Source organism: Anomalospiza imberbis, chromosome 19 (assembly GCF_031753505.1).
Source record: "Anomalospiza imberbis isolate Cuckoo-Finch-1a 21T00152 chromosome 19, ASM3175350v1, whole genome shotgun sequence".
In the NCBI taxonomy this organism is placed as follows: domain Eukaryota; kingdom Metazoa; phylum Chordata; class Aves; order Passeriformes; family Viduidae; genus Anomalospiza; species Anomalospiza imberbis.
Genome location: NC_089699.1, coordinates 3,260,999 through 3,287,065, shown reverse-complemented (window position 1 = coordinate 3,287,065; position 26,067 = coordinate 3,260,999). Strand labels below are relative to the sequence as shown.

General features: G+C 39.9%; 1 protein-coding gene across 2 annotated transcripts in view; it reads right to left on the bottom strand.

The window, feature by feature from the left end:
* The window catches only part of PRKCA (protein kinase C alpha), a 140,437-nt gene that overhangs the window by 25,462 nt on the left and 88,908 nt on the right, over positions 1-26,067 (bottom strand). The window contains exons 4-9 of one of the 2 annotated variants that reach the window (XM_068210018.1): positions 22,307-22,418; positions 21,453-21,581; positions 11,855-12,011; positions 11,630-11,764; positions 10,790-10,886; positions 3,805-3,834 (exon numbers count right to left, since the gene is read on the bottom strand). In XM_068210018.1, coding sequence (XP_068066119.1) covers positions 3,805-3,834; positions 10,790-10,886; positions 11,630-11,764; positions 11,855-12,011; positions 21,453-21,581; positions 22,307-22,418 — 660 coding nt within the window. The remainder of the gene's footprint in view (positions 1-3,804; positions 3,835-10,789; positions 10,887-11,629; positions 11,765-11,854; positions 12,012-21,452; positions 21,582-22,306; positions 22,419-26,067) is intronic. The other variant, XM_068210019.1, reaches the window with a different exon arrangement.

Here is a 26,067-nt window from a genome sequence, read left to right as displayed (position 1 = left end):
TGTAATTAGTAAAAACCACAATATATCAAAATGAAAATGCATTTTTCCTTCAACGGCTAAAACAGTTATTGAAAAAAGAGCTGGGGAAAAAAAATCATAGCATTCCCATTGCTAGCAAAAAGGCATGAGGGTAAATGGGATGTTTCATAAGGATATAAATGAGGTGCATGATAAAAAACTCTACCTGGGACTTAAATACCAACTATTTTATATCTTTAGTTTACTTTTCCCCTCATTTCCTCTCCTCCTCCTCTTAAAATTGTTTCATATTCGCCCTGCTCATTACCAAGAGTAAGTTTATTTAAAGGATTTGCCTGCAACAAATATTTGTGCTGTATATGAACTGGATTAAAAATGCCTTTTGCAGAAAGCATGTCCAAGGACAGGGGAACCCCACTCCTGAAGCCACCAAAGTGCTGGGCTGAGCAATCCTGAGGTGAGCAGAGCAGTACCTGCTTTTACACCTGCAATTATAAAATATTTTGATTAGAGGGAAAATTCTCATCAGTGACAGTTATCAAATGTGAATAAAGGACTGTGTGAAAAATGTTATACCGAATTTTACTGAAATTGTGGATTAAATTAACGGGTTTGTATTTTCTAAGGATATATATACACAAACAATGTGGATGATTTCCTTCTTTTCAGGCCTTTTGCAGGAGCCAGCTCAGCTCTGGAAGCTTTTCCCTGTTCTTTGCTGACCTCTTGTGGTTTCTCACTCTGAGGAGAAATTTTTTTCTCAACCCCAACTTTACTTATGATAAAGAAAAAAAGGGAATCTGAAAGGACAGGACAACAGTTTAATGCACCATGGAGTTCCTCAAGAGACCTTTTTGTGAGGTTTGTGACAACATTCCCTATTCAGTTATTTTTCTTAAACTTTTTTTTGCCCTGCTGGATTGAAGTTAGAACTGTGTGAAGTACCTGAACATACAATTTCTAAAATATTCCCAGATGTGCCAGGCACAAGGTGAAGGTAACCATATGCCCTAGAAAATGGAGACAGTGAAGTCAAAGGACTATGAAAGGCATTGGAAAAGGGATGGATCTATCCTCAGACAGGAATTTCAGGGGATATTGTCCTGGACAACAATGTCTGTCTGTGTGAGCTGTGAAATCCAGAGAGGGAAGAGTTTCCAGGTCCCCATTTGGCACTGTCAACATGTTTAATCTGTTTAATAATCCTGCAGCCACCTGAGTCCACTTTGTTTCCTGCCTTTATTGCCAAATACTCTCTCCCCTGCAACAGAGCAGTGCCTAACGAGATGAAGTGTAATTAAAGAGGCTGCCTAGGAATAATATCCAAGAATTCTTGCAGAAGTATCCTGTGGTGGTGGTAATAAAAATCCCCAAAAGGAAATAGGATGCTACAACAGCAAATCCCTAGTGTCAGAAGAAGAATTGCTTTTCTATATGCTCCTCCATTCTTTAATTATGCAAATTACTGCTAGCTCTCAATAATAAAAAAACCTAGAGTGTGGAATTTTCTCTTAAGCATAAACCTTATTTCAATAAGGGAAAAAGAAAATTAAAATTCTGTTCTCAAAGAATTTTAAGGACTTCAGTTCTCCCTGATCTTACAGCAAATCCCTGCAATCAAATCCTGCCAGCCACACAAAGCTGCAGAGCATGACTGACTTTAAAACCTTGGGATTCTGTATCCAAATCTTAATGTGCACTGAGGTGATTTATCTCTCTCTCTCTCACACACACACAGACACACAGATGAAGGCGTTTTCTGCATGATGCTGAGAAATAATCTGTTTAAATACACACTTTGCAGTGGGACAAAAGCAGGATAGGTGTGTGGCCCTTCCCAGTGTCTGATTATTCCATACACAAGTACTCACAACATCACCCATCTGCTGTGATATTATAAATTAATTTTTGTACATTTACTGATTCCTAGCTCAGAATTGTTGCCTTATCCTCGGGAATGCTGCCCTTCCTCCTTCACTTGCTCCTGCTGCTTCCTTTCAGTTCCAGCCCTGCAATCTTGGGGATGAAACCTCCCCCAGCCCCACACGAAGCGATTCCCACAGGTCATTCCCAAAGATGCTCCTGGCACAGGGAACTCCTGGACCACGATCCCCCCAGGGATGCTCCTGGGCTGAACTCAGGGCTCAGCAGCAGGGAAGGGAATTGGGTGTGATTTACTGAGAAAAGACAGATCATAAACAAGGAAGCGTTTTTTTCCATGAAAAACCTGGAATTCCGGAGTGTCCCCACAGAAAGAGAATGCCAGCTTTCCCCGATGGAATTCATGTTTATCATCCACCAGGACTAAACATGAATTCTGCCCGTGAAGCAGCAGCTGTGGGAAACCCTTCAGTCCTTTTTTTTGAGTGCACTCCTGTGGTGGAAACATGAATTAACCAAGGACTTTTGTCAGCTTCCATCAGTGCTCTTCAAGGCCTGGATTTCACAATGAGGTGACAAAACTTCCTATTTCTGCCAAATGCATTTTATCAGGGTGACTTCTGCTCTGGTTTAAAAATGCATTTAAGTAGAGAAACTTTCAACTTCCCAGCATCAAACAGGTTTCACCAATGAAACCACCATGTGATTTTATTTTCAATATGAAGAGGTGTAAAGGATTGAGGAAGGGCAGCTCTCTTCTGTACAGGCTTTTCTGAGATAAAAAAATCAAGGTTAAGGAAAGTGATTAATTTCATTTTTCTGGTTCAGTGTTAGAACATTTGTTAAAATCATGCATCAATAATATAAAAAACCCTTTAAAAATAATGTTTGTTTTTTTAATTAAATATTTTAAGCCTTGAGTGATAATGCAAAGTGCTCCAGGTCAGCTTCAGTTGTAAAAATACTATTTGAAGATGATAATGGCTTCAATAATCTTAGATTCTTAGAACGCAGTTTACAACACAGGAGCTTCAAATTTTAATCAAAATTGTAACTTAACCAATGTATGAAACTGAAAGTGTGGTTTGTGCCAGTGGCCTTTGTCCTAATAAAGCAAAATAATTTGTTAGAGATACATGCAAATATAAACAAACCACATGTAAGTTCTCAATGCTGAGATGTGACTTTAATGGCAGTAACTCAGTGATGTGAGGAACAGTGAAAGGAGCAAAATGAGAAATGAACAGGTGAATTGGTATTTCAGGTATCAGAGCATCTGTGCACATGGGTAATATCTCCTACAAGCTAACAAATAACATTCAGCAATAGATGTACTATGTTAAATCATAAAACATGCATGCTCTAAATTTATCTATTTAAATATACAGTGACCATGAGCATTATTTTATCTGTGAAAGTTACTTAAAAGTTCCATGAATGTCTTTCATATTAAAGATGCACCTTTTTCCATTATGCATGAGAAGGTGGCACTCATTTAACTAATTCCTCCAAAAAGAAAGGCAAACTGCACCTGCTCACGTTTGATCACTCTCTTTTTGTTGTAGTAAAATTCTAATCTGGGGATCCTTTTATGACAAATTATGGAACAAATTATAAATACTTCATACTTAATTTTTTTAAGTAATTTTTAAAAAATATTATACTTCATAATAGTTAATGAATATGAAAGATCATTATTATGAAGTATTATATATATGAAATATTTCATGAATATGAAATATTATGAAGTATAATACTTCAACTATTTATTGATAATTAAAAACATAGTTCAATTTTTTATTTTTTTAATACCAGTTAGAAAAGCTTCAAGTGGAAAAAAATCAAGTGCATCCTTAAAAGCTGGTGAGAATGAAATTACACTGAATAAACTTCAGATGTTGGTAAAGGGGGTTGTGTGTAGGAGAACACCAAGGAGAAAACTACCTTGAAGAAGTGGATATTTACATGACAGTCCTGGAAGAGACAGGAGAGGGAGAAACACTGCGTGGTTAGTAACGGGCTGGCACAGCACAGCAACCACAATTAGTAGCAGAAATAAACAAATACAGACACAGCAGCAGCGGCAATACAGAAATGGACACGTCTGTTAAGCACAGAAAAAAAAACCCAGGACAAATAAATCGCTGCTCATCACCCGAGCGGGGCAGGGAGCAGAGGCAGGGGCTGTGCTGCTCCTGCCTGGGAGCTCAGCTCACAAACACACACCCCATGCATGGAACAGCCTCGTGGCAAAGCCTCCAGCTGTGCACAGCTGGCCAGGGGCACTCGGGGCTCTCAGCCCTCCGGGAGCTCGGCAGGGTGACAGCACACAGGGATTTGGGATCTTTGGCCTTGCCTCGTTTTGCAACACACGTTTCACCTTCACGAGGAAATCCCTGCCATCAACGGGACTTTTTATATTCTTCACCTCAGATCACAACCCACTGAGAAAAGCCTTAAGGAAATCAGCAAACTGGAGGCAGAGATTTGTGCCATCTAGTTAAGAAATTTCAAGTTCTCCAGTTTGAGCCGTGCAGAGTGGATGGGAAACCTCCAGACAACTGCATATGGGAATTCCCCCTGCCAAACTATAGTACAGAACAGATGGAGTCATCTAACAGCATCTCTATAATGCTGCAAACTATTCTCTAATGATTAAATATGCACAATTTAAAAATAGGAATGAGTGCCATGGCCAAAAAAAGCAGCTCTTCTTTTTATATCTCTTTATGCATAATGAGTGTGGATTGATGTGCCAGTGATATTTTGGCTGGTCATGATTTCAGTGTGGCTTAGTTTCTGTTTCCTGAAAAGTAAATTTCATCTTGTCATTTGCAATTTGAAGTGTCAGCAATGTTATTTCTCTTTCCATATCCCCTTTGCTGACCTGCCTGAAGCTTCAATGTGGGAATGCATACTGGTTAGAGACAGATATGGAAAATACTCTATCTTTTATTTATTAAAAAAAAAAAAGAGAAAATAGTAATGTAACTGCAGTATAACAGCTCTGGGGCAAAGATGTAAAAGTAATGTTTCCTTCCCAGCCCTTATAACATTTACAGAGACCTGGAGAACTTAACTCACAAATTGACAAAATCACAAACTCCTCTACAGTTTGTCTTGGGGGCTTTGTGGTTGTGTGTTTGTTTGGGGTGGATTTTCTGAACGAAAACAGATTAAATTAGAAAATTCACTGGGCTCTTAAGAAGCCACTGAAACAGTCCCTGGAGTATCTGCTCTGGCCCTGGCCATGGAACTGCAACATTTCCACCCAGCCTCCAGCTCACAGTAAAAACAGCTCTAGGATGTCCTGGCTATTGATTAAAGGAAAGAAATATAATGTTCTTTTAACCTGGCGTTTTTGTGAATATCAGAAAAATTCCAGATTAAGAAAGTTCTGGCCTTCTCCTTTCTAATGAAGCAGACAGAAATGGCTTTAAAAAAATCAAGAGGAGTGGTTAAGATCTAAGAAATGCAGGGCCTGCACTGAAACAATCTGATGTACTGATGTTCAGAGAAGAAATTATAAATAAAAGAATCAAAGAAGAAATTATAAATAAAAGGAAGGTTTTTCAGCATTAGACTGTAACAGCAACAAAACTCATCAGAGAATTTTAGGTGTGCCTGGATCTCTGGGGACAGTTTCTGGCGTGGTTAGCACCAGCTGTGCTGCCACAAGGAGAGGCCTGATGGTGTAAATCCACATGAGCAGTGTGCACAGATACACAGCCCGAGGCTTCTGGCTTGGAAATTCAGGCTTGCACAAGGATTAACACACAAGTTTGGTCAAACAAAGTGCTGCCCTGCATCCTGGAGGAGCTCAGGAGCAGAAATATCTCTCAGCTCTCGCATCACTGGAGAGGTTCCAGGTATTTAAAACTGAGCCTGATGGCCAAGCTCCACATCTGTCCTGTTATCTTTCAAATGAGAAGGTATTTCAGAAGACATTTTCTTTAGGATCACAATAATGACAAGGCATTTTAGAAGACATTTTCTTTAGGATCATAATGATAGATCTGTTTAGAAGCACTGAGAAGTCACCAAAATGTCACCACTGGCTGACCACTTCCAGTGCTCAGGCACGACATCCACCCTGTTCTCAGCTCTGCTCCCTCTCCTCATGTTCTGGGCTGCAAAAAGGAACTCCATCAGCAATTCCATGGTCAAAGCAGCTGGAATCTCTCACACAAACAAGACTCAAAGCCAGGCATGTGGATGTTTGTCCCCTCCCAGGGTCCAGGGACAGTCCCTGCGGTGGGACCAGCAGTCAAGAGCTCTCAGAAATTAAGGGAAGGATTTTATTTCTGTCAAAGCCACCCAAAGAGCTACACTGAAGGAAATAATTAGAACAAAAGAACATATCTGACATGTGAAGAGTGTGCACCAGGAGGACCATTGTGTGTCTTCCCAGAGATGCTCTAAAATGAGGATTTTACAAGCAGAACCCCATTCCCTCACAGCAATGAGCTTGGATCACTGCAATTGCCAGAGCTGGGTGTAGTGACAGCCTGCTCCCATCACCAACACACCTCGTGCTCAGTAAATGTGTCCATGGGTAAGGATTATGGCTGCTCTGTTCTTTGTTTAATTAAAAAAAAATCCTATATATGAACCATAACAGCTGCTTTATTTTTAATAGCATTTCCCAGTGCTGGTGATGTGGAAAGAAGGGGAAAGATCATAAAACAATACACCGGCCTACTTTTAAATCAGTATTATTCTGTTATTACTCTAAGGTGATATTTAAGTATCAAGAAGTGCTTTACTAAGCAGGAAAAATAAAAAGGGCTCGACCAAACTCAAATAATTTCCCACAATAGAAGTCTTAGAATTTGCACTTTTTTGCCCCCCAGATTCAGGAAAAAAGGAATGATGCCCTAAATGGCAAAGGCATCTAACTGCTCAAATCACAACCAGGTAGAAAAAATATCAGAGGGTTGCATTATTTCAATATTCTGCTTTTTTCTTTGACTAGAAAAGTACTGGAAGAAGAAAACAAGTACATAACCAAGAGTAGATGCTGCAGTTAGAAGATTTCCTAGTGTGGGTCCATGGAGGCACCTGGGACTGTTGGGAGTTCCCATGGCAACTTCAGCATGGACAATTATGGAGCAGCCACAATTATTCTGAATATGCCTGGTGAGAAGGGAGTTCCATTTTGAGATGGCCACAAATAATGCCATTCCAGAGAGAAAATTCACAACTAAAGGTTAAAAACAACTGAAAAATAGTGACAGATTTTATCCTGCCTCCACTTCCTACAGGAGTATATTTTTATCTCTAAATATTAATAATGATGTATCATGTATAAATCATTGAGGACAGATTTGATCACACTGCTAAATGAGCAGATAATACATTTGTTTAGTTTTAGTGAGAGATGAGGTCCAGAAAATATGTAGATTGAATACAATTTGTTGTGCAGAAAGGACTGCATTGCACCTCTGCATAATATCCCTCATTTCTGCACAGGCTCATATAGATTATACATAAAATGTAATAAGAAAACTCCTTGCAATAAAATATAAAAGGTAAAAAAAGCACAATCCTCAATTCCTTATTTTCCAATTTTGGTCCCATTGGTTGGAGAGGATCCATTCTGGGCAAAGGTTGGGTGTTAATTTTTCAGCTGATTCAGATGTGGCAGAATGGGCCACAAGGAAACTTTTCCTGACAAATAGTTTTTAGCATTCAGTTACAAATATAAGCGAAGAGAAGGTTTGACTCTATTATTATTTACTTAATTATAACCTTTATAACATTTTATAAAGATTATATATTATAGTTATATTTTATAATATTTTATTGTAGCTCTACATGGAATAAATGACTTAAGAATAAGTGCCAGGAGGTCCACTGAGCAAAGCAGCATTTCCATGAGATTTGTGTGGCTAAGAGCCACATTTCCAGAAGAAATCTGGGCTGTGAAAGCGATGTGCTAAGAAGGATGTGATGGTACTGTGCAAATGGTTTGAGATCAATGAGAGTTTGAGGCCAAATCCTAAAGCTGCCTGTTGAAATATAGATAAAGGCGGATATTCTTAAAATTCTGATTTAAATGGGAGGTAGCTCTGAAGTGGTCTTGGAGGTCCTCCTACCCACATTTCTAAACTTTAGTTAAAAGAGCAAAGTCAATTTTCAGAACATCTTACAATTTTCATGATCAAGATTTCAGAAATTCTCCATTAATTGGCTCTCTGGTCTTTTCCAAGCTGAAAATAATCTTATTTTTCCTTAATATTAAACAAATAAATCCTAATTCTAAAGCAACTCTACTCTTGTGTAGCTTAGGTTTGTATACAGCCCTTTATTCTGAAGGTCACCATTATTTATTTCAAGTATTTGATATAAGTAATGCAATATTCTTGTGGAAATTGTTGCCATTTTTTACTCAAAGTTAAATCAATGTAGCTTGGCTACCAATTACATGGTCATATATCAAAAAATAGACCAAGCACTACAAGTGCAGACTGGACTGGGAAGAACTCTGGAGTTACTCCTTCCATCAACTGATAAATAGGAAGGTGGTGCAGTGTGACCCTTGGTCCATCTGTATTTTTAATCTCCTGACAAATTCACTCCCCCAGGAAAGTGACAGTCAAGACCTGCCATGTTCTTCCTGTAAGGCTCCAATGCTGATTTTAGAACAGTGGAAATATTTATTTAGATGATGTCATTAAGTCACAAATAGCAGCACTTTTCTCAATGCTGTCTACTTGTTCCTTATTACAGAGCACCTAAAATAAGATGCCTGTGCAAGCCAGGATATAAATGATAACAGAAATAAAGGAAAAGATGATCAGAGTCAGCAGCATTTGTGTGCCATACCAGAATAGCTAATAAGTGAAATACCACCATTCAGACATCTGTGCTGTGAATTTTCAGAAGCCATCACAGTGATGCCCTTTGAAACCAAGGAAGAATATTCCATGGAGGGTTCTGCTTCCCTCTGCTCCTTCTCATAATGATAGACTTTGAGATGGGAAGGAGGGTGAAGCCAAACCCTTCAGCCATGGAACACCACACTACACCAGCCTCGGCCTCGTGACAACTACAGGGTTTGATCAGCTACCAATATTCTCATTTATCATCACTAGGTTTTAAAAGTGTTCATTGCCCAGCTTGGGAAATTGCAATTATTGCAGACACCATGTGCCTACTGAAGACCCAGTCCCTTCCCTGGATTAATTCAATCACTCGAACAGCACCAAGCAGACTAGCTCAGAACAGGGAGAGCCTCAAATTCACAGGGCTGAGGCTGAACTAATTAGACTTTGAGACAAACTAATTATTTCTGAGGCAGAGCTGCCCCTTGGTGAAGCTGCTGGGACTAGGTCCAGTAGTTTTACATGAATCCTCTCAGGATTTCTACTCCACTTCATTGCAGGACATGGATAAACCCTGACTGTTCCTCCTGCAACCAAACTATTTACAGCAGGATTAAGAATCAACCTCAGAGACTGTAAATTCAAGATGCAAACACACTGCATGTAATATCTGACATTTTTAAGTGGACAGTTTTAGTGACTTGTCTCTGTGCTGTCTCTGACCTGAGAAAAAACAGGTAAATATTTATACCTATATCACCATTATAGGAATATCCACCCAATTCCAGACTGTGCATAATGCACAGAAAACATGGACAGAATTAGTTTTGAAGCTCTTCTTTCTAGGGAGGATAAAAACCAAAAATGATCTTGAATAGCAAATGACCTAGTGCAGCAAAATGAAATCACACTGGTCAGGTCACGACTGTAAAGAAAGGAAAATGGAATGGAGGCTCAAATACTTCTCAAATGTGTAACAAAAATCATAGTTCATGCTGCAGACATGGGAGCTGATCCAAATGCGTTCAGAAGAAATTGGTGCACCTTTTCTTTTTCCTTCTTGAAAGTTGAACATGTGCCGTTTTTCCACACTTTCCTGGGTTAACCCATCTTTTATAATAACAATGGAGAATTCTGCCTGATGGTGAACATAGAAAATTGCCATTTCAGGTGGAAAGGAACAGGCAGGTTTGTTTATGCACAACAGGTACATTCATTATGTTTTGGATAAACAGCTTGGCAAGGTTGTAAACTGTGCAGACTGGAGTATCTCCAGCTCCTGGCTGTGTGTGCAGCTGGGAGAGCAGGCAGGGGAGGGGAGGGGAGCTGCACCAGCAAACCCCTTCCACCCCAGGCCATACCTGTCCTGCTCCTGGGCTCAGTGGCCAGCAAACATTCTGCTGCAATTCTGGCTGTGCTTCTCAGAAGAGGCAGAGTCTGATCATTAGCAAAAAAACTCCTTTATGTGGCACATGAGACCATCCTTGTGGCTACCAACTTCTCCAGCTGGCACCACAGGAGGCAAGACACTGCAAAAAGCATCACTTTTCAGTGGATTTTCTTTTTTGTACATACCCAGCAATACCTCTGATCCTTAAAAAACATCAACATCCTTCCCCACACTACAGAGATGAGAGTTTCACATAAAAACCTCTGCAAAGACTTTAAAGCTCCAAAGTGTGAACATTGAAAGTATTTTCTTAAAACACCCCAAGCTGCAGTGTGAAACATTCAAAGTATTAGAATACCATTGTTTCTGAGAATTTCATTTGTCAAATAATGCAGATATCAGTGATAGTGGCTGGCAGATTTTGCACCAATTGTTAAAAGACATTGAAAATTATTACATATACTTGACGTAACATATTTTAAAATACCAACTTCTAAGTGTCATAGCAGAGAAGCTGAACTGTCAGGAAAATGATGCCATGTCTAAATTAAACCATTTGGTCCAATCTTCAAAAACCACAGACATACAGTGCTGTCACTGGGACAGAAATAGGGGCACTCTAACATATGTATCATTTAACAGATTTTTTTTTTGTAGTGAAGTGAAAAATAAAGGCAATATTTAGTTGCACACATCTGTGTGTAATCCTCACCTCAAACTTCTGTCGGAGCTCTGCATTTCCATCTTCATCAGCATCTGGAATTGGAACGTTGTAGTATTCACCCTCCTCTTGATTCAGCAGCTTGTACCTGTGGTAGATTTCAGGAAAAAAAATGGTGACTTTATGGGTTTTTTTTCCTGAGAGATTCAAAATCTGATTTCGTTATTTGTGTGTGGTTTCTATCAATGACACAGGTACGCAAAGAACTGATCTCAGAGACCTGAAGCAAACTCAGAAATAGAATATATTCTACCTGAAATCAGATCTTTCATCCCAAGCTATCTGTCAAGGCAGTTTAATGGACAAGGAGATTCTTCCCACTCCTCCTGGGCTTTGATGGGAGACACCAACCCTGAGGAGGAACCTTTGTCTTCCATAGCCCTACACAACTGTCATTGAAGAAATGTCCTTTTTGAGCTGTGATGAGTTCTACCCTCTCCTGGCAGGTAATGAGGTGGCATTTTACGAGATCGGTTTCCATGTGCTTTGAATTTGCAGAGCTATATATAACATGATACACTTGGTATTGAACACATCATATCGGAGATAAAAATAAAATTTGTATCACAAGACTGTGTTCACAGAATTGAGTTTGCAGCAGCTCTTGGCTCTGGCAGAAGTTTCAGGAACACCATAAAAGAAAAGGAATTGTTTTATTATCCCCCTTTGATATATACAGCCTGTGTTTCCTAGGTTTAGCTGCACTTCAGTGAATTTATAGCCTGAAACACAGCGAAAAGCTCAAAAAAAAGGTAGATCACATTGAAAAAAAATGATGGGTTTAAAACTTTTGGTGATATATTCTCTCCTTCTCTTTTCAGAAACTCTTACCATCCACTGGCTGGCATTTTCATAAGCTCTGACACTCCAAAAGAGAGCGACCCCATGAAATCATTCCTGGTGGTTCGATCCCAGTCCCAGACCTCCACGGATAACCGGCGGTCTTTGTCTGTAGGTTTTAATTTACTAAAAAAGGAGAGAAATGGAGGAGTTGTCAACACCAAAATAAACTGAATGCACCCAAAGACCCCCAGGAAATCAGGGTGCTGAACTCACAACGTGAATGACTCATTCCAGTCCGGATTCAGGGTAGAACGGATGGTTTTTGTTTTTTGTTTACTTTCATTCTTAGGATCTGGGATGAGCTTCAGTTTGACATAAGGATCTGAAAGTCCATTTGGATCCATGGGAATGAGGTTTTTTGCTTCTCTCACTGTCAATATAAAACACAGGGTTACACATCACTGTTAAGAAAGAAATTACATGTCAGACCAGAGCTATTGAAGCACGCTGACAAATAAATAAGATGTGAAACCCACCTGTCAGACTTGGCATGGGAGAAACTACTTGTTGTAAAGAAAGGTTGTACTGAGTGATATTTATAAGAATAGCAGGGAGCAATGACAGGAGAGAAGAGTGATTCACAAGCAACACACAGCTTCAAGGCAGCTCTCCCTGCAGTGCAATGATTAAATACCCAAATCCATCACTGTAATTTTTCTAAGCAGGTACCAAGTCTTTGTGCTTTTGTTCCCTCATCACTGTTAGGTTATACAACCACAGATTAGGAGGCAAATACTGTAAGAGCCACAGGCAGAACACCGGGGATTGCAGGGGATCAGGTGTTTGACACAAGCCCTCTGTGGAACGTTTCTACCACCACCCTTTCCACAGATTCACGGCTCATTAGCTGTCAGATGGAATCCCTGGGAGCACTGTCATGACAGCAACCCATGGAAAAGTGCAGGGAACAGAAGTGGAGCTCCAGCTTCACAAAAATCCTAATGCAGCTTTCTACTTTGACAATGCCAAAGCAAGAAACAAAGTGAGTTAATTTATCTCGAGCTGTTCCTGATCCCCGAGGAGGGAGGGAACACTCAGGAACCTGCAGCTGGGGAGTGCAGGCTGTCCCAAAGGGTGAGCACAGCCAGCACTGCCCTCCCTCTGGCACACACTTGAGCAACAGTCACACATCCTGGAAGAAGAATGCTGAAGAATAAAAAGACTGATTTCCCTCATGCTCTGAAACTCACCCAATCCCATGATGGGATCCCAATTCCAGCTTGATGAACTGGGATCAAGCTAGGATGGGGAATTTGGAGTTCACAGCTGGGCACCTCAAAACTTGGGGGCAGCAACCCCCTGGGCTTGTTTGGGACAGAAAACAGCTTCCACCCAGGAATTCCCTTGTGACAGTCAGAGCTTAAGGTCAGAATTGTCTCTGAAGGAGGACTCCAAGGAGCTTTGGGGTGCCATGGCTCCTAAGGGAGGAAAGAACTCTAGCCTTTGGGAGCCACTGGAGAGATTACCCTCGGCTGACACTGCCCTCTGCCACTGCCTTCATTCAGGAGGGCTTTCTAAAATTTACCTGCCTAACTGAACAAATCTGAAGGGAAATTAAGGACAGATCAACCGTTAAGCAACTTAGTATTTCTCGATGAAAAGTGTTTCCTACAGAAATTTGGAATTTAGAACCACTTAAAAGTCAGTTAGAGCTAATGCCAAAAAAAAAAAAAAGAAAGAAAGAAAAAAAAAAAGAAAAATGTGTCAGGATCTTCAGCAACAAATATTTACTGTTTGCTCAAGACACTGTCCTCCTCTTCCCCCAGATTTAAATGGCATTTTCATACTACAACCCAAAAATTCTAGACCTTCCCAGAATTTCAATCTGTTGTTTCCCAGCATGGAGGTTAAAAGTCATCCAAACAACAGAGATGTTATTTTATATATAGAATAAGAGGAGTACAGGAATGTGAGCTGCTGCTTTGGAAGACTCTACTTTGTCAAGATAATTCTCATGCAGAGCAGATACTCTGATGTAAATTAATTAATGAAATTAGATCATGGCTAGAAATGAATCACATTAACTTGACCCAACAGTTGATACTGATTAAGTTTCTTAAATTTCTGGTTTTAAAAGGAGAGACAGAAAATGCTTATGGGCTAAAATTTTAGAATAAAGTGTAATTCTATTCACTATGTGTATTCCTCAAAGAATTCTATCAGGAAAATAATCACTGTGTGTTAAAAGAAAAGAACAGAACCGTGCATTTTTCTTGCAGACCATTTCATTTGTACTTTTCTACAACCCATGTGTAAAGCTCACAGGGTTTTGCTGCTGGGGAAATGATTAAACAATTCCTTTCAGGCCAGAGAAATTGTCCCTGTCCCCATTCTCTTTTACTCTAAGTTTGCCTTCTGGGGTTCTTCACACCTGTGGTCAGCTGGAAAAACATTTCTTTTTAACCCATCAAAAAAACCAAAACCACCCAATTTTTAAAATTTAGTGCACTGAAAAGAATCTTCAAATACTTCCAAGGAGTAACATTGAGATTAAATAACTTATTTTAGCTAAGTCTTTACAATCCCAAAGGGACTAAGAACCATGAAGCAAGTGAAGGATGAAGTGACAGCTTTCAGTGCAAGCTGCTTTCTCTCATCCTATATTTGGGTTTATTATTGCTTTTTTGGTGGGGTTTTTTTTCAGTCTTCTTCTGCATGGTTTTTTTGACTGCACTGCCAGGTTTGGCACAGGAGATACTACTTCAAAATCCACTTTTTGATTTTTATTTCTGTGCTGCACTTTGCCTTAAGTGAGGAGCAGAACTCTCCACGTGTTCTACAGCTTCCTAAAAATACACTAGTAACTTTTCTGCTAAAATTCTCAGAACAAAATTGCTTAATTTTACAATCTCCAGGCTGAGCTTTTATGTTTAAATTTTCCCTGCAGCGGCCCAGTGTGAAACAGGCAGAATTTTGAGTGATGGGCTGGGTGGATGTGGAGGCTCTGCCACGGAGAGATCCCTGGACAAAGCCACCCCTGCCCAGCCCTGATAAAAGCTGCAAATCAGCTCGGGCAGCAGGAGGACGTGGCAGTGTAAAATTGCTGCTTTCTCCTGCAGCAAACACAGAAAATAGAAAAAAAAAACCAAAAAACTCTAAATGCAAGAAAGAGAAGTTCAAAGATTAACTGTGAAGGAAAAATGCAACATATACTAAAACCAGGCTGCTAACGAAGTCATTATCTAGTGAGATAATGTTTTAAGATATCTGGCCCATTTGTACTTTTGTCTGCATAATTAATACCCTCAGACATCTTTTTCCAACTGACTTAGCACTTCTTTTCCTGAGGAAACAGCGTGATGATACTTGTGCTAAATAGTGCTTATCAAGAATTAGCATCCAAGTGGTTCATCTCTTCAATGTGCCCTATTTTTAACAGGACAGATCAGGTTTCTCTTGGAGAACTGACATGAAGAAGAGATCCCCCTCCCCACCGAAGGCAACACCTCTTGTGTGTGGTTGAGAAAGTTAAATGAAAAATAACTCCACGAAAATAAATCAATGTACAGCGGCTGAATTCTGCTCTAGTTGTAACCATAGCAAGCAATCTCATCCTGCTTGGTAATTATTGGTTAATTAAACTCAACACTGTGACAGAGATGCTACTCTAAATTAGAGAAGGTTGAAGGGAGGTGAAGTTCAGCCTCAGTTTGGGTAAAAACCTGAAATACTGCATGTCAGTTTTCTGTCATAAATATTAGGGATGATAACAATCTCTGTACTGAAGAAAGCAGCTGCCACCAGGTAAATTCATTAACATTTTGTCCAGATTGGACTCTTAATGAGGACTGAGAAAGCCCACAGATAAAAAGACAAGAAAGAGAAGCATGGATTGATGTCTCCAACAAATCCAGTCTTGCTCAGGTTTTCTTCTAAAACCCAGAAAAAATTATCAACTTGCATTATGGACAAGATGTGCCATTTTCCTCCTCCTTGTTAATGGAGATCATAAATGTGTATTCAGTGGAAAAATCAGATTATTTGATGTCTGTCCTACAGCTCTTCTATCAAATACTGCTTTTAAACCTGCAGTATGCAGCCAGGAGCCACGGCTAAACTTGGGACACCCACTTTCCCAGGAACAGTGTAAGGACATGAGCAAATACAGAGCTGGTTCTTAGGTATTCATCCTTTAAATAAAAACCTAAATAAAACAGAGTGGGCTGACAGAGAACAACCAAAATTTCTTGTAAACAGAAGAACTTCAGGCAGGATTTTAAGGAATTCAAAGAGGGAATGACAAAGCTGAAACTTTTTCTATGAGAATGTGCAGGTCAAGAGCTGCAAGCCATATGCAGCTGTGGATTTACAGCTTCTTGAGGTACCAGCAGATAAATTTAGTGATGGGGATGACTAAATAAATGTTTCTGACCCTAGGACAAAGCTGAATGATTCAAGCAGGAGTCCACTCAGTTCCTTCACGAGTGAGTCACAGCTCCCTTTTTCCTGAATACCCAATGTGGATAATAAAACCGTTTACTAATCCCAGCAACCATTTCTTGCCAATCTTTTAGTCCTGCAGGCAGCTGAGATGAGCAGAAATCTCTCACCCTCGTGCCAAAAGCTGCTTTTAGGAGACACTGCAAGACTCCAGTGGTCTCAGCTGGCATGGTATCCAGAGAAACGAAGGAAAAGTGGGACTGCTGTTAGCTCCAATACATCAGAAAGTTCCTCTCTTCTCCCAACAAAGCATTCCTAAATTGTTCCAGAATTCTCACTGCCTCCTCAAGGAGCTTCTGGTGCAGATTTTCTGACTGGCTCCATTTCCAGATGCCTCAGTGAGCGACAGAGGATCTTGCATTCCCAACGAAGGAACTTTCTCCCCAGTATCCTCCTGCACCCCTCAATCAGAGTTTAAAAGATTTACCCATTACTGAAAACAGTCTTTCTTCCCATTTTTGGATTTGTACTCATCGCATGCAAAACCCAAAGCTGCCTCCAAAACTCAGCTTTCATTGAAGATTTATTAGGAGATTTTATTAAAACTCACTGAACTCTTCCTTTCTGGAGCTGCTTGTGACTCACAGGTACAACTGACTGAAACAAATCCTGCTTTCCAGGCAATTTTCAGTCTCTAAGGTTTTCATCACTAAAAGGGCTTTCAGAGATGAGACTTTTCTCTTTTCCATAACTACTCCCCTGCCCAGAGAAGATTTCTTTTCATATTCCTCCCAAGCCTGAGCCCTGAAAAATGGCAGCAGAATGAGCACCCGCACTGTACAGGTGATGTACAAGGGACAGCTGAAGAATATCCTTCTCTAGAACAAGAAGAAGAATAAGCCACTGCTGCATGAGACTTCATTCCTCTGTGTTTATTAAGATATTCTCTCCTCCTAACAAAAAATGTGCCATCATCCCTAGTACTTCTTCCTAAGTTCTTCTGTCTGCAATAGGTTCTCCAGGTTCAAGTTCACCTGGAAATCTCTTAGAAACAATTCTATTTTAGTTTTAATGGAGATTATCTTTACAAAAAATACCGTCTTAAAATATATGCACTACTGGGCAGATCAGCTGCCTAATGAAACAAAAATCTTACCACAAGATGGATCAAATAATCTGGAAAAGGCTTCAGGCTGTTACATTTCTAATTCTTATATAAATATATAGGATCTAGTTAATAATTTTGGATGCATGCATATGGCCATTACTGAAAAATTAATGGTTTTTTTAAACACCTTGCATTGCCAGTTTCTTCACGGTAAAGTAAATTTAATGAGTGAAGTGGGAAGGCAGCTTTTAGTTGTCACTAGGGCTGGCATTGCTAAAGGCACAGCTTTTCCTGTAATGACTGCAGCAACCCTGCAGATTCTGGGAATGTCAGAAAGAAGATATTAGTGAAGTAAACCATGAGATTCGTGTTTTTTGAGACGTTAAAAATGTCTCCCACATGGAAACAATTATTTGGAATCCCTTTATAGGCATTTGGTACTAAAAGCTGGTCAAACAGCCAGAATATTCATTTATGTTCCCGTTTAAAATCAGCTGCAGATACTATGAAATTAATGCTAACAAGGACAGACACTTCCACTGACCCAGAAAGTCAAAATAGAATTATCAGAGTGTGCACTGTGGGGTCTTTTAAGGAAGCAATTTTGATGAGAATCTTGAAATGTGCCAAAACTCTGCAGTTTGTGTCCCCAGCCTGTCTGGGTGCAGGCTCCTGCCCCAGCTGCATGACAGGACATTAATATGCAGTGCCAGGAGATGGCTCAGCATTCCTACATTCATAAAAAATCTGGGAAATGTTCAGTGGGGAGCACGGAGCTGCTGGGGAGGTCACTGCTGCAGAGCCTCCCTCCTGTGTGCTCCCAACCTCTGCAGGCATCACTCACAGCCCTCCTCTGCTTTTAAATAACAGAAGCACCACTGGAGAATTAAACCAGATTTTCTGACCCTTGCAGCTTAGGAAAATACAGTTAAAACCCCCTTGAAAATGCTGGGCTGTGCTTATATGTGTTTTAATCACAGAGTCACCACCATCCTGTCCCTAAATGAGTGTCAGCAGGGCAGATCCTCCCTGTCAGCTGCTGTCACATCCAACTTCCAGTGCCTGAGAAGTCACAGTTTAAAGTCCCAATATCGTGACAGCATTTTATATATCAGTGCACCAGATGGGGTTATTTTTCTCCTAAAGGTTATTGTTCTTTCACTATAAAAATAATTCAAAAAATAAAGTTAAAAAAATCAGAACTGTGATTCAACCACCTACGAGCTCACTCAGAAGAACCCTAAATTATAAGATGGGTCAAGGAGTAAACTAAGAGTGAAAAACTTTTAGCACACATCAGGAGGAAGAAAATTCAGTGTAAAAAGCAGAGATTAAGAATAGCAAAAAGCACTTTACTATGCTTAAGAGCAAACCCCCCGCGTCAATCCAACCTGTGAAAGGGTCACGAACTCAGAGATTTCAGAAATATGCAAGTGTTTCTATAAAAAGAAAACTACCACATTTCTGTACTGCAAGTGCCATAAATTATTAATATTCAACTCAACTCTCAAGCAAGTAACTCAACCATTGAAAACAAACCACTGATGTTTAAGAATTGCAGCACAAGTGAGCATTGAATGGGGCAGATTGAGCAGCCCTGGAGAAGATGGTGAGGTTATGGCAGAGGATATCAATCCAAAATTCCAGCTCCTCTGTGAAGAAGTGCTGCAGAGTCTCTACAGTTCCCACAGAAAAACCTGGGTGTCCACACTGATGCACCTGGGCTGAAGATCTGACTTCACTAATTGGAATTAAATGAGTTTATACACAGGACTGAATTATTCCCACCATTAATTGCATTCAGAACCTGCCAAGTTGGAGACTGTGGATAATCTGAGGGAGCCACTGGGCAGCTCCTTCCTAGAATTCACTGGGAATTAAAAACCAGCCCTATTTCCAGCATGTTCTCAGGAAAACAGTGTGTATGTGTGTACTGTGGGGCTTCTTGGAAACAAAAGGCACCACAAAGCCCCCCAAAGAAGCAGGCAGAAAAGAGAAATTGGGATGTGCCAGAAAAACCACAGATCAGTAACAGATTAGATCAGATCCAAACAGATAAACCATATCCCCCCAGAGGACCACACCCTGCAGCTGTGCCCTGCCAGCCCTGCCCTGGTGGGGCTGGCACCGTTGGGATGCCCACGGAGCTGCAATTTGCCAACACCAGTGGCAGGTTCCCTTCAGCAGCACAAATGTTTTGCATGCAATCAAGGCTGGCTGGGAAGGAATCAGCAGGAACTAATTAACAACCCAAACAGGATGCAGAGCAGGGATATTGAGGAATTCAGCTGAAGGAGTTCAACACCTACAGAGCAATTCCTTTGAAACAGATTCACACAAAGGCTCAAACCAAACAGTCAATCACTGGTTATTTTTCCTGCTGTTCCTAAACCTCCTGGACATTTAATTCACCTCCTTTCCCAAAGCTAAAGGCAGTGATGTTGTGCCTGGGAGCCCCGAGAACTGCATATTCTAACAAAGGTTTTGTCAATAAGTATTTTAGAAGCAATGGCATTCTAGGAGAATATTTTTGCATTTTGTAATATGTCCATGAACTGGCAATTGCTAATTTCCTTTTCAGTTAAACATACACAAAAGGCACCTGAAAAGTCATTTTGGCTCGGTCCATATGGTATTTTTATGTAAAAAACAAAAAAGCAGCTTGCTTTCAGGACAATCCTCATTTTATTTAAAGCAAGCTTGGAAGTGCTGACAAGCCTCATCCACAACAGCACTGTAATTGTTTTATACATAACAAAGTTATAGTAAACACTGTTCTTGTTGTCCAGAAACCTACTTAATTGGGTGATGGAAATGTTTTATTTATAAACACAATAGAAATGCCATTTGCCAAGTACACTCGCACCTAAAAGAGCCTATGGAGAAAACCTGTAAAATATCTGTAAAAATATTTTTCCCTGCTCACCTCTCAAACAAGACCTTTTCAAATAAAACTCTGAACTAAAAGAATCCTTGTTTGTATAATCACTTTACAATGCCTTGGCTCCACAATGACTTGTGATAAACGCTTTTGTCCCTAAAAGGATTAAAAACCAACTGAATCATCAGGAAATAAGCACATGTTATTTGTCAAATTATGTGTATTATTGCAGAAAGTTTAAGCCGTATTTAAGAGCCTTGCTGCAAAGCGGCCCAGAATAAAGCAAATATTAGATTTTGTCACTTGGATGATTTTAAAATTAATTCCCTCTCATGGTACAATTACTTTTAGAAGCTGCATCACCATCTCTGAAACGCCTCATTACTTAGTGAAACCACCTTCTGCTAATGACAGTACCTTGGACAAATTTCCCCCTCCCACGTTGACAGGAAGCTCTTTGAGAAGTTAAGCCACAATTAAGCATCACTTGGGATCTATTCTGATCCTTTCCAACTAAATTTTATCAAACTTCTCCTTTTCAATGCATTTTACAGGCTTTGACAGGAGAATATGGAGGTATTTGGATTTAGAGAGAATGGAGCCACAGTGGAATAATGTCAGCAGGGCAGTTTGCTGGGTCTGGAAGCTGTGAAAATTCAGTGATGGTCTGATTTTCTCAATGCAAAGGAGATGTTCTAAGAAACCTCCAAATTTCTCCTGCTCTGATTTTGCCCCCGAATTCAATTCCATTTTACAACACCAGACAGGCAGCAATAAAAGCACTGTACCCTGTTCTGGCTTCATGGAGTGTGTTGTGGAATTCCAGGCTTGGGGTGGGTCTGTGGGGGTGTGGGTGTGCACCCCTGGGTGTGCACAGCCACAGTTTATTCACAAATCCCAGAGAAACGCTTCCAAGGAAAGCAACTGCCACCCTCTCCTTCCTTCCTTCCTTTCTCTGCCTCCTCCCCACCTTGGTAACCTTATAGAATGTGAGAACTATCTCTTTTTATTTTAAAACTCACTGGGAGTAGTATTTGGGATTGAATCCCAGTTGCCTTTGTTTATTCCATACTCTCAAATAGAGGAAACAGCTCCTCAGCTGATGAAGGTTTAGTGTATCTCTCATGCTCTGAAGATGATGGGTAACTTCCTGAGCAGCAATCCATCCTGCTGGGCTGCTTCTGACAAGGGAAACTGACAATACACTGATTTTCTAACTAATATTTCCAAGTTTTTAAAGCTGTTGCTACAGATTTCCTTATTTCTACTTATTTTTATGATCACAACTTCACAGAGTTTCTTGATCCAAAGCCATGCTGTATGAAATCCTCCCCCTTCTCCATCAGCAGCTTTAATGCACAAAGATCTGACCAAGGTACACAAACTCACAGCATGTATCACACTTTTATAAAACCTGAAACACTCCAAAATGAGCTGTTTACCTGTAACTTCCAGTTTGTCACCAGTGACTTCAGCTTTCAGATAAATCCTTCCTCTCTTCTCTGTGTGGTCCATGCCACAGAGGCTTGGGACGTTTATCACACATTGCTTGTGGACGTTCATATCACAGGCTGTGGACATAAAAATGGTTCAGACACCCATGAGAAGCTAAAAATTCAGTGAAAAATCTAAGAAAAGTGAAAATTAAGACTAAATGCTTAATTCTTGGCAAGACTTTCAGATTACAGCTGCCTGGTTTTCAGCCAAACGCCACGGCTGCTTTCCATCTTGCAATACTTTCTGCAGAGAGTTAATACAACAGAAAATAAAATAATCTACTTCAGAAATCTAATCCTATAATTAATGAAGTGCAAGGGTGGGGGGGGGGAAGTGAAAATGGAATAAAGACTTGCTGGGAATATGACTAAGAAAAGAGAGCATTCACGTCAGCAATGAAGGAAGGCAGGTTTAATTGATTATTCGGTTTTGATAGTGGGAGTCTTCCAGGACAAATTAAACAGAAGGAAAATACCAGACCTTGACTACAAACTGAATTGAAACTCCAGCCTTTGAGAGTGTATTCACCCAGACAGCCCAAAGAGAGTCTTTCTCAAATTTGCCATGACAAAGGCTCTTCAGCCACATCAAACTGAGTACACCATGTTCTCAGCAGAAGAGGTGATTTTAATTACTAAGTTATTATAGTACTGAAATATCCACTTGAAATATACCAAGACTATAAATAGCTGACATTTGAATTGTATTTTCCAGAGAAACGAAGTAAGAAGCTGTTATCCAGGGCTTCCACTTCCTTTCTAGAACAGCCCTCTGGCAGCAGAAGGAAAACTTCACTCACTGTCACATTTCATCCCCTGGTGCAGGAGCCCGTAGAGCAGAGACCCACAATGGTCACAGAAGGTGGGGCTCCCATAGGTGTGGATCTTGAACTTGTGCTTGCTCCTGGGATCCTGCAGGCAAAACAAACACAGATTCTAAGTCCTGAAAGATAAATTGACCCACCTTTAATTTTTTACTTCAAATACCAAAAGCTTTCCAGCTTTGCAAATTATGCTGCAGGAAAATGTGTTTTGGTGTGTAGCATCTTCACAGCCTTGCAGTGGTACCTGCATTGGCACAGGCACATTGCCCTCAATTCCTAATTTTCCTTTTTACAGTGCTGTAAGAAAAAATGCATCAGCTCAGGCTTGTTCCCATGATTTATGGACACTAAAATTAATTTACTGACTGCTCACATACATAAAGCTTAATGGCAGTGTTCAGCCTGTGGCTGAAGACTCACAGACTAATTACAGAGTGTTACTGTCACTGTTCAGAAATGTGACACAAAATACAGCAGGAGAACTGGGAAGAAACTGTTCATGGGCTAATCTGGAATACATCCCTATGACTGTAAAATTAGGATTTTACAGATGGGATCATCTTGAAATGCTGCAACTTTATAATCTTTATTGTTGTGAATGGAAGGGAATGAATTCTAACTTGGCATATGGTAGATATTTCACAGAGATTGCTGTACCCATCTGATTTTTGAGCAGAGAAACTTAAGAGTGAGGACATTTTAAGGCCATCAACAGCTTGGAAATGTTTCCTAATTTAGGCCCAGTGAAAGGGAATACACCCAAATCACTTAAACACTCAACACATCCAAAGGCATCTGCTGTTTCTGTAGGAGTAAGTGTCCCCTCTGGAAAACCAGGAACATTGATTTCAGAGGAAGAAACCACATCTTCCATATGTTCACCCATGCCAGGCCCATTGCAGAGCTCCAGATGTGCACTGCCAAAATAAACGTGGTGATGGCCCTGTCCTGGGCACACCCTCTTTATCCTCAAATCCTTTATGACCCCTCCCTGCTCCAGCTGCACTTTAGTCAGAACCATCCCTACACAGCCTAGGTCTGAAACTGGGGAGAGCAGTAAACTCTTCATTAAAAACCACACTGGGCTTTGAAATCCATCCTTGCTAACAGTCTTTTCAGAAAGACCTGGGAAACTATGAAATGCCAGGTCTAAAACACCCTCGATGAAAACACAGCTGCAAAACAAGACATTAAAACGTTTCCCTTCTGTCTACATTTTGTATGACACCTTTGTATTGGGTAAGAACTGTTAAATCGTCTTATAAATATAGTGATTTTTAAAATCTACCTGCCTATCAAAGCTTTCCAAAAAATCAAAAGGGAAGCCCAGCATGTTACTCAAAAGGGAAAACCTGCTGGCTCTTTCCTCAACATGAAAAGGCCTCTCTAGTATAAGTGCTTTCTGAAGAAATTTGGGAGCTTTGATTAGTAATTCTCACAAAAATATGACTATGAGAAGGCAAAACTTTGCCTTCAAATTTTACTATTTTGCCATATTACCCTTTGTGAAGGTTTTTAGTGTTTTGGTAGCATTTTTCATGTGAATTCATTTTGGTATTGATTGTGCGTTTTGCAGTGAATCTGTAATCAGTACTTTTCACTGTATGGAAGGAAATCATAGAGCACCCAGGATAACAAGTAAAGACTTTACATCAGAAATTCAAATCGAAACTATTTCAATAATTCTGCTCATTGTACAACCTTAAGACATGAAATGCAAACTGCTACTAACTGTATTTATTTTGTAAACACAGTGAGCCTAAATGGAGTGACAGCCAGGGCTCCAGAGAACATCTGCTTCTTTATTTATTAAAGGCACATCCACGGGCCTGGTGGCTCAGGGTCATGGGAACGTGGCTGTGCAGAAGGGTTCTCTGGTGGCTCGGTGGCTATGTGCTTTCCAAACAATTTAAACCACAGTTGGGAAGTTAATTCTTCCCTAAATTGTTTTGTTTAGATGACAGAAAGGGACTTGTTGCCTTACAAATATCTGCACTTAAACATGACTCTGGTAAGACATCTGTGGCTGAGAAGGACAAAAGCCACGGCTCCTAAGAATGACATTGAATAAACAGAGTTTTAAGGCTGTGTTTGACATCTGGCACAAGTGCTATTTATGAGTATAAAGTAATGGTATAGAAGAGGAGGAAATTATTACAGTCAATGTCTACTAAATACAGTGAACCTGTGTATTAGGCTGAAATTATGGAGCACTGCCAAATAATTTCGTTCCAAACAATGGAATGTGCCTGGAGTTAAGTTAAGCAGGGGGGTGTGTGGCTTACAAATGTTGTGACATGTAAGGACAATGTTCTGCACCCACTGAGAACCATCAGAAGTGAGGGCTCATGCCTGACTACAAAGCTCTGTGTGGCTATAAAAACCCAGGAAAAGCATTCTTAGAAAACAACAAAAACCAGCCACATGAACAAATAAATAAATCAAGCTGGATCAAAATTTTGGAGTGTGAATTGAGTTTTGAGCCCTGTAGGAGTCAATGTATATAATTTGAATCGGTGTTTGCTTTCTATATTGAATCTTAGTTTTCTATTCTTGTTCGAAAATTCCTACTGTGAGGCCTTTCAAATCAACAATTTTGATATGGATTAGATTTTGTAAGGAGAAGCAAATATGTTCTGACTATTATTAGCTATTATTTTAGATGCACACACAAAGTCCTTCATAATAAGAAGAGGACAATGGAAAATAGTACCAAAACTACTCCTGAACTGGAATCTTTGTAGGAAATCTCTCTTTTAAGATCCCTTTAATAGAATGTCCTAAAAAATATTTAAAGCCTGCCACATAAGAGAATACATTCTTCCTCATTGTTTTATCCTATTTTCTGCTTCAATCCTATGTTTTTTGGGTTTTATTTTGGTAACTTGAAGTCCAGAAGGTATTCTTATTTAGGAAGCAAGTCCAAGACCATCTAGAGAAAGCCCAGAGATCACTATCCACCCATCACAGATGACAACATTTTTCATCTTATTCCCATATTTACAAGGATTTCTCATGCACTCAGAACTACCCTTGAATCTATACCTCACACATTAATTCTAAGCAATCATATTAATAATAATTACTACATTGCCAGATGTAATTACTTCTATTAACAGCGATTATTTTATCAGTTATTAATACAGGTTCATAGTTCCCAGTGTTAAATATGCATGAATGAACTTATGTTCATCATAGAGGAAATCATGTTGTCCTTAGCATTTTTTTTTGGCTAAAGGCAAACTGTGGAGCTAAAGGAAAGCTCCTGTAAATTTTCTTCAAATATCCCTTTTTCCTCAATGTAAACTTTCAATAATTCCCAAAGCAGAGCTGGCAGCCCCATTTTGTAGTAAACACAGGGAGCCAAGCCAGGATCTGACAGATGAACTGCCAAATAATGGCTGCTATTTGCAAGAGAATTGAACTTTGCATTAAACTTGGCATAGATTAATTGTGAAACTCTAAAGGGAAAACCTACTTCTGTTTCCAAAATCCATCAAAGTTCTGAGCAGGGAAAGTGGCATTGGGAAAGCAATGGGGAAGTACTTGTTCAGCAGTGATGGATGATGTGCTCTATTAAAATTTGTGTTATTTGCCTGCTAAAAAGTGAATTCTCCAATCCTCCATTTTTCTAAGTACAACTTAATGCAATACAGTGTAATTAAATGGGATAAAAACTTCTGGGCAATTGACATCACAGACATTTTGTCATTTTTCTTTCAAAAATCTTTGAATTG